The 10,110-nt window shown below is 36.5% G+C and overlaps 1 protein-coding gene across 4 annotated transcripts in view; it reads left to right on the forward strand.

Annotated features, from left to right (window-relative positions):
* LOC124617258 overlaps positions 1–9,159 on the forward strand; it is a 303,970-nt gene extending 294,811 nt beyond the window's left edge. For all 4 annotated transcript variants that reach the window (XM_047145250.1, XM_047145253.1, XM_047145251.1 and 1 more), the window contains one exon: positions 8,655–9,159. In XM_047145250.1, coding sequence (XP_047001206.1) covers positions 8,655–8,890 — 236 coding nt within the window. In that variant the 3' untranslated portion in view covers positions 8,891–9,159. The remainder of the gene's footprint in view (positions 1–8,654) is intronic.
* The last annotated feature ends 951 nt before the right edge of the window (positions 9,160–10,110 follow it).

The following is a 10,110-nucleotide window of genomic DNA, read 5'->3' on the forward strand; positions in this document are numbered from 1 at the left end:
CGCCTGTCTTCTAACATGCATATCACTCTAGCAAAGATGAAAGTGTAATACAATGAGCAACATGATTAACAAGAGACGGAACTGGTAGTGCTACCTATCTGGCCAGATATAGTACTCAGCAATGAAAGAGTGCCCCCTCCCCAACATAGAATAAGCATAGGACGTGGGTTGGGGGGGGGGGGGGGGCTTCAGCCATCCCCCCCCCCCCCCCCAACACACACACACACACACACACACACACACACACACACACACACACACACACACACACACACAAAATTTTGTGTCGCTACCATAAGATATTGATATGAGCAGCACAGAATACATTGACTTACCAGCTCACAACCAATCTTCTCTCTCCAGCAGGAAATATTGAGATTAGCAGCATGTATTCCATTAAGTCATTCTCACTCTTTGCAGTTTTGTACTTTGCTTTGGATGTATTCAACGGCAGATCTTGTCCATCCCATCATGAACTGTCCAGTTATGTATTTATGTATTCAGTTCTTGGTCAACTATTCTTTTGAATACTGTTGTCTGCCCTGCTAGTGTTCATTACACATTTGCCTATTCACTTTTACTATTATGGATCTCCTCTCCAACCATCCTGAAAGAATTGTTTGTTCCGTTACTGTCTTACCACCGTTAGGAGGCATACAGCCAGGGAAATCCGCGAAAAACCAAGGAAATTTTCCATCAAGGAGAAAACTGGGAAAATCCTGTTTTTTTTTTTTTTTTTTTTTTTTTTATTCTGGGATTTTTTTTTTTTTTCCAGTTAAATTTTTGTAATTTTGACTGATGAGAACTGACACTCCTTTACTTTAGCCCGCTACTGCAGAATAATACTGCAAGAGTAAAAGATAAATGAGAGGAAAAAACTCCAAAATAAAACTTAAATTGCAAAGAAAATGTACCCTTTACAACAACTAAACACAGTGCACACACAAGTGTCTGCCAACAGCAAAATGTGTCAAAGACTTTAGGACGAAGACTATGCAGTACTTCATAACAAGAAGCTGCTTTTGATGAATGTGACGTCACAACTGTTTAAATTTGGTTCATTTGAACGATTGCCAGTGGGCTCGTGCTTCTGCACATCCGCAGAACTGAAGTCATGTATGAGCAGTGCTTTCTGCTTCTAGCTGCTTGAAGTGTGGCTATTAAGCAAGCTGCCAGATGCAGGCATAAATTTTTCTGATGTGCCCAAGCTGCCAGATTCACACACATGCAGTGCAATCTCAGTTGTAGTCTACACGTGACCCATGTTTACATTTCGTGCTATTGCTATTTTCATTTACAGCTCTCACGCCAAATGAAAACAAAACGGATTTCTGTGGCTGATAGCTATCAAGTGAATTAAGATACATTCATGTAATTACGGAAGATTAAATTATGTTGTTGGTTTCAGTTTTCTGATTTTATTTTATTTCCACATTATTGGCAGTCGATTAATCGCCTTGCAGAGCAAAGAAGTTATTTTTGTTAATTTGTTAAGAAATTTGGCTTTTATTAATCTTTTCCACAGAGGCAGTCAATTTATTTGAAACAATGTGTTTCATTCCATACTGTTGGCTATTTTCAAATGTTCAGTGAATTTCATGTTCCAGCATGCCCAGTATTATGCCATAATAAAGAATCAAACACGAGATAATACAGTACTAGTACTCCAAGAAAACTGACATCCCGAAAACCACACGCAAACACTTTATATCAGGTAGGGACCTACTTCATTGTGGATGTGGGCATACGAATGTGCGCTATAAGCCAAATCACGCATTTTAGTTTGGTTTACGAAATTCCGACATGCTTGGAGTATTCTTAATGTTATGTACATACCAAAATACCCAAATATTCACTGAAAGATGAATAAGCAGGCAAATTTGGTAAGTGGAATTGCAAAAAGTATTCTGTTTGAAATATATTAACAGCTTTAGCAGAATTTTATGGGTCTGCTGTCTGTGAAGCACAATATTTTTCATCACAAGACATGTTTCAATACTTGTTTGTCACCTCCTATGTTCTTGATGTTCTCTCTTAATTTGCATTGTTTACATCTTAAATCTACAGAATGCCATTCTTTGGCAAATTATAGACTGGTGGCACACCATGTTTATACCATTGTAACACCTCACAAGGCTTTATATTACTACAGTTTCTTGACTTCACAAATGACCTTGTTATTTTTTCATACAGTTTGAAAAAAATAATGAAAGACTTACTGTTGTTAATTCTGAGAGGGAAAATCTATGTTAAAATCACCACACAACAAAATATTAAAACCAGGACTGCTGTCTTATTTTGCATTCCTTATCTAGATAGAATATGCTAAAACAAGTTGCCCTAAGTACAATAACCCTGTATGTCCCCTCAGAACATTATGCCGCACTGCTGCACGTGGTCCAAACAGAAATGCAACAAAAGGCATATGAGCAGAGCAGACACTAAGCAAGAGCTTCACACGTCATCGTAGCTGCATGCGCGCAATAACACTTGTTTTCTGTCATGCTCTGGCAAATCCTCCTACAAACCTAACATGTTGTGGGAAAATATTGCGAATGGTGGTATGAAAAGCATTACTTTCAAAGTAAATGTACTTTTATGCAACATGAATCGTGTTCCATGTGAGAATGTGCAATGAATCTTTTAAAATCACAGAGTGTTCGACTCTCATTCAAAATTTAACACTTTGAGACCAGCCACTTCGAAAAATTTTGGGCCCAGAATTTATTTAAAATTCTTCACACGTGTGTTCAATATATCTTAAAAGGGCAATACATGCAAAAAAGATTGGTATTATATATGAAAGCTTAGGTTCTCTTGTAGCTATACTCGATGCATGTTAATTTAAACCATTAACTTTTCCTACTTCTGTGATCACACTACTTAGCAGTGATGTTGCTACTGGCTGACTACATCCTGTGCTCTGAATATCTGCTATCATTGGCTGGTGAAATCACATGACGTGAACTATGATTGATTGCCAAAAGCGCATCACAGTCTCGATTTCAGTCGTTTGGAAACTAATGTACTATGTTTGGTGGAATTCGTACTTACGCTTTCATAACACAGAAATATGCATTGTACATGTTGCTGGGCATTAAAGATCTTTCCAGTATGCATTGTTTTAATTGCTGGGTTTCATTTCCTAAAGTGCTGGTAAGTTCTACACCAGTATATAAAACATTTACTATTCAAAAGGTTGATAAGCTTTACAGTTCCAAGGAAAAGTATACTGTCACTTACCACAGAAAATGTATATTTTCACCCAGGAAAAAGTGTATTTTTAACCAGGAACTCCAGGCAAAATCTGGGAATGTTTTTTCCTTGTCCGCGTATACACCCTAACTGAAACTTCCTGGCAGATTAAAACTGTGTGCCGGACCGAGACTCGAACTCGAGTCTCGGTCCGGCACACAGTTTTAATCTGCCAGGAAGTTTCATATCACCACACACTCTGCTGTGGAGTGAAAATTTCATTCTAGGAACACCCTAACTGCATTAGCTCCTGGGGTTCCTGGCATGGGGGAGGTGCCTCTCACCACAGATGAGCTATAAGGTCCCTAGTCTGCTTCCTGGCCAGCACACCGGCTCAGTCTGGGGAAAACAGACAAACAAACAAACAAACCACACACACACACACACACACACACACACACACACCTCTGTTAATGTATTGATTTGTCTCTTCCCATTATTGGCTATAACTCAAAGTAGCTGAACTGAAATATTTTAGGCTTTCAAAAATGTGTGGTCCCCCGCCCCCCTCTCCTCCCAGTTTAAATTCTCATCGATACAGACACCAAAAACTTGTCACGTTGCTGCCCCTACTTATTATCTCCTCACTGTGCATTACATTTATCATTGCTGTAATACCTCTAGATCGTCAGAACTGTATATGTTGTGTCTTTTTGATATATATATATATATATATATATATATATATATATATATATATATATATATATATATATATATAGAGAGAGAGAGAGAGAGAGAGAGAGAGAGAGAGAGAGAGAGACCATTTGTATAAAATCACTCAACAATACTTTTAAGAACAACATGTACAATTTCTTATGTTTCTGTTTGTATGTTTGGTTTGATTAACATACTACTCACCTCTGCAGAAGGCACTAATTCGGCTGGTGTATTAGGCATACATTCATTACATGTATGAGAAACACTAGTGGACCTAATATTGAGGCATGTTGATTTCTCCCCAGTCCCAAGAATCTCCCCTGGTTACATCAGTTGAATTATTAAGTTTGACTTTCTGCATTGGTTTTGTTGTTATATTATCCACCAATTCCAGAAAACCTCCGTGTATCTTGGAGACTGTGATTCATACAATCAAATGTCTTAGAAAGGTTACAGGAAATACCAGTTTCTGTTATTTAATGCTTGTAAAACTTGGTGAGTGAATGCATAAGTGGCAATCTTAGTTGAGCAACTCTTCTGAAATAAAGCTGTGATATACTAAGAATACTAGTGACCTACCCCTCTTTCCGACAGTTAGCGCTAAATATGTATGGCTGGATGACTTGTCTGATGTAGCAGTAATTTTGTTTGTGGGTCACTGTGTAGAAGTTCGATTAAAGTTCATTAAGCAAGTGAATAACAACACTTTCATAGCTTAAACAATTGGTGCAACATGTGCCAGGAACGTTGTCAGGAGGAACGGCTGTTGGGTGTTCCATATTTAATTGGCATTCAGAGTGATGTCTCATGGCGTAATGAAGGCTGCCGGCTACTGCACTGTAAGAGGAGGAGGAGGAGGAGGAGGAGGAGGAAGAAAGAAGAAGAAATGTATAGTTTCTGGTCATAATAGTTTCATGTGGCTCAATTGTCTAGTGCGTCTTTCAATTAGATGCCACTTGTGTCCATATGGACAACGTTTACTTGATCCGTAAAGATGTGTAGGCAGTACAAAACGCACAAACCTCAGAATGGAAAATGATAGGTCACAACGATGTCAATAGTGTCTCGGAGTAAGCAGAGAAACATTGGCACAGCAGAAAGCAGTGAAGATGAAACGGACACTCTTGATAACACATCAACAGCCTGCACTGCAAGTTCTGGCCTTGAACACTAGATGGCAATTGTATTGTTTTCATGGCAGCAGTTGATGTGAATTTGCATTAATCAACCAATTTGCATGAAATATTTACAAATTACATGCACAAGCCTTTCTCATAACAGTCTACCTATTAGTAAAAACTGCATCAAGATCCATACCTATCAGTAAAAATGGAATCAAAATCCATACATTACTTCCTGAAATTAGCCTGAACATTCAGACAATAGTGAGCATATATGTGGACATTATTGTTACTCAGGTATGATGCTACTTTCTTGAAGACTTTGGAAAATGATGTGTGTAATGACACGAATTGGTCAAATAAATTGACTGCCTCTGTGGAAAAGTAACAGTAGCATATTTCAGTCTCGCTGTTAAAAATGCCTTGAGTTATTAATGCATTATATATTTCAGAAAAGACAGCACTTGTTATATGGGAATAAGTCTTCAGTATTCTGTTGGGGGCGTCATCAAATCCGGATGAGCTTTTATTTTTGAGAGAATATATTCTGAATTTCAGAGGTGGAAGTGGTTAAGACATCCATATGATTGAATTTTATGTCCGCAGCTTTTTCAACATGCTGCTTGGAATTTCCTATTGAACTTCTTGTTTCTATATGTTCTGCTGAATTTGAGAAGTGATTATTAAATGTACCTGCTTCTTATGACAAATCATTTATGATCTTTTTATTTAAATCAATTGTGAGTATGAAATATTAGTGACACTACAAAAAGAACTCTGTTGTGTCTGTGAAATGAAACTCTTCTGTTCACAGACAAATGAAGAGTGGAAATGAAAAATATTCTAAGTGCCAAATCTCATATTTGTCAGGAGAATAATAATTTAAAAAAAAAACAATAAATCTCTTTCTGTGCATCACTTAATTCTATCCAAAAAAGTGAGAAGGTATTCTGATACCACAGAACTATACTGCCCACCTCATCACCGCAAAAACTTACTTATTAAGAACATTGTAAGTGCCATATCAGGAAACTAATTGGTTCTAAGTGCAAAATGAAAAGAAGAGTTTCGGTCTCAAGTGCTTTTAAACGTAGGAATAGCAGTACATTTTCCATAATGTGCAATACCAAGGGGGTTACTTGGTGCCCATCACAAAAAAATTTCAAAAATGTATACATTGAGTGGAGGGGTACTTTATGGATACTACAAAAAAATTAAAAATTACGAATTTCATTAGCTGTCATTGATTTTCATTCACTACAAACCAAGTTTTACAAATACGTGAGAAGGGTTCTGAACCTCACAATAGTCATGTGACCTTTGTTGCAAAAAGTCACATTCACTACAAAGACTTCAATTTTTGGGTTTATTTTAACAGAAAAATTTAAAACAGTTACAGACTCTTGTACATGAAATCATCAAAAACAATAAATATTTTTTTCAGCTTTTTAAAATGTAAAGTACAAGACTGGATTACAATATTTTCAAAAGGTGGGTGCAAAGTAACCCCCCTCCAACCGGTATTGCAAGGGTTAATACAGAGGCACTACATTTTATTTTATACCAATAAAAGTACAGCAGTAATATTTTAAGTGGTAGAACTGTGCCAACAAAAACCATTTCATATTTTAAAATTTTTTATGAGAGAACAACATAATTAAATTCAAGAAAAAAAAAATCTCTCATTATTGAATGCTGTTTCATAGACGACTCCATTTTAGGAATCAGGTAATGCAAATTGTTTTTGTGAAAGTCCCTGTGCCGTTGAGGAAGGAATGGCAACATTATCAACAGGTCTTTCTGGTTTGCAATTGATAAAACGTGGCTGGTCGTTCAGATGTCATTTATCTGCAAGGTCTTTCCTCTGTTGAATATATTGACAGTCTACTCTTCTGTTACAGAATGAGAAATTTTATATAGCTATTTGATGAATGTGAGACACTTCAGTCGTACTGCATTTTGAGTTCTTGCATGGTTGCATTGACTAAATGTTTCAGTAACATCTTTAAACCCAAAGAAGTCAGTTGTATGCATTGGATTTACACATAATGGGTTAATAGCTTTAGCTGACTGTCTAGTCTTGTGTAAACCTTGCAGAACAAAGCCATTTCTTACCTGTCCTCATTTCTCTATAATTGCAGAATCTCTGTTGCAGCTCAAAAAGCTGTGCCCACTCACCAAAAACTTGTGTGTTATCCCTTCAAACCATTCAAGTCTTAAGTGTTTTCGAATATGTAGCACTTTTTGCCTTAGCTGATGGGTTTCCTCTTTCACAACTGTGATTTGCTCCCATGTAAACATACAGCATTTTTTGAAATGTGCTTGTGTTATGAGGGCATGTCTTGTTTTAAAATTTTTTGGTTAGTCTGGATGAAATGACATTTTGTGTAGTGAAGGAGAAATATAAATATTAGACTGTGCACGCAGCTGTCTACCTCCAAGAGGCAAAGAAAAGCAACCATTGTGCTAACTAAATCAGACACAAGAACATCTGATTTCCAGAGTGCATTTATGTAAAACAGCTGATGATCACAAAACCACTTCAGGCCTTAACTTGTAAAAATGACAGCGAAAAATTGTTACTGAAATTCTGGTTTTGTCTTTCAGAAATTCTGTTTCTTGTAAACGTATAATCCTTCATTTCTTGCTTCCAAAAATGTTGTCTGCCCACTGCTGTCTCACTGGCTCTGTAGAACCAGCAGCTAGGACACTGTTGTTCTTTTCCCATTGTACCTTACATCGAGGGTTGACGATATTGCTCTACAAAGCACGTAAGCACTCCACTGACCCCTATCTGGACTTTTACCATGTCATACAGAAATTTATGCTTTTGTTGAGTAAATGTCCAATTTAAAGTCAGTTAAATTCTGATTACAAATGGATTCAAGCAAACTCCTGTTTAGATGTGGTAGATGTTCAGAAAATGCCAAGGTACATGGTATACGTTTCCATGGTTGGTAACATGATGAAATTTGCTGTCCGCCCACCATTCCCCTTCCAACGTACATCTACATTCTCAGGCAAGCTGATGTTGCTGTTCCCCCTTCATCCCTTCCAGATTGTTCAAAATAAATGTATATGTGAACTGAATTACAAATTTTCATTTGTAAAGGTAAAAATGTTGATCTCAGCAGTAGTAGTTTAATTTGCTGATATACTGCTTTCCCATATTTTTCAAATGGCAAATTTGGGGGAAAAACTCGCCTTATGATTGGGTAAATATGTTATATTTGTCTCTCATATTTAAAACTTTTGCAGTTATTATTTGTATCTTTGTTGCACTCATACTCAAATGTTAGTTTGTATTTGAGTGTTTTCTTCTTTGAATCAATCTCTTGCATCTGTCAGATGTGTAACAATATTCCCTCCATTCAAGTTAAGCAGCAACGCATTGATAACCTCCTGTTTAACTTTGTAGAAGATTAAGTATTTGATAACAGATGTCTGAGATCATGTTAGGGTTTTGGTTTATTGAGAAGTAGATATTTTTTTATTTCTTATAGCAATTTTGTCTTTTGTAACTTTCAATAATATAAATATTATTGGAAGCTGTTATAAAAGTAGTTTATATAAGTTTTGTAATGTTAAAAGCTAAAAAGAAATTGGGGCTTTTTTCAGTCACAAAGACACTGAAGATGAAAGCTGCTTTAAATCTAGCCCGACAAGCAGCTCACCATTTTCCAGAAGTAGCTCCAGCACTTTTTGAATGGGTTCCAGAAGGAGAACTGCCAGATGAATTCTGGAAACAAATGAGTGACATTCTTTCAGTGAAACCACACAGTTACTGGACAACATTCTTATCAACATGTGAAGAAAATAGTGATGAAATGTGTGTTGGTGCTCTAAACAATTGAACATTGTTCTTTTTATTGTGTGCGGGATTAGTATATAAGGATTGCATTATACTGTTGTTTGCAATTTTTATAATGACATTTGTCCGGCGACACTGATTAAATGGTACAAAACTTGAATAATTTCTTATATGTAAGAAAAGAAAGAAATAGATGTTGTATTTTGTTGTGTACAAATGAAAATTAAATTTTTAAAGCAGTTCTGCTGCAGGATATTAATATATGTGCACTGTCTGTGTTAAAACAACAAATATATTATGTATTGTCATGTATTGTGTGTGCCATGAGAAATCCTTTGTTCATTAATGTTTAATACATTCATAAAATACTCACTTTGCATCGTTAGTTTAATTTTTTGATTTTCTCATGTGTTTATCTGAAATAAGCAATATTCAAGGAGATTATTGGAATTTGACTTTTGGTGAGTTATAATTTTCAACATAAGATAAACGTGGAGAATGTCCTTTCAAGAATTTTATAATTTTTTCTTCCTTATCTTAGAATGTACAAAATGACCAAATTAGCCCTGGTAAAATGGTAAGAAGGTCAGCTGTTGACTATTCTTTCCTTTGTCATCAACTGATAGGTCGTGTACCTTCCGATACTTGAATGGATGCATGTCCATCTCATGCAGAACATTCCACACATAGGCTTTCGGGGTATATAGTTCATTGAGTATGGATTGCATTCTGGTGCTGGGGTTGCCCTCAACTTGCTGTAACACGGCTTCCTCATGTTGAACTGTTTGCACACTGCGAAGTCTACCAGTTTCCCATTGCTCTGGTATAAGGGATCCTGTTTCACTTAAGTGGCCATCAAGTCTTCGAAATGTGACGGCATTTGGTAATCTCCTCTCTCAAATTTATTCTCCATACAGGTGCCTTGCTGGTCGACCAATGCATCCTGCCTCCCCATAAATGAGGTGCATGTCAGCTAACTCAGTGAGAGTGTAATCAGACATCAAAGAGCCCGTAAATGTCAATAATGTAAACACAACATAACATAAACAGTAATAATATTCAGGGACATGGACACTGCTGGCAGTAATGAAAACATACCCTTCATAACAGTAAGATGTAACTATATTGCAAATCAGATTCCGAGGTCAATGTTTTGTCACATAACAAAAGTGTTTTTTTCTTGTCTCCTCTAATAAATACGAATTTCTAAATGTTTTTATTTGCACCTTGTATGTCGTGCTTCTTCCAAGTTTCTCAGTGATT

The sequence above is a fragment of the Schistocerca americana genome, chromosome 1, assembly GCF_021461395.2.
Source record: "Schistocerca americana isolate TAMUIC-IGC-003095 chromosome 1, iqSchAmer2.1, whole genome shotgun sequence".
NCBI classification, from domain to species: domain Eukaryota; kingdom Metazoa; phylum Arthropoda; class Insecta; order Orthoptera; family Acrididae; genus Schistocerca; species Schistocerca americana.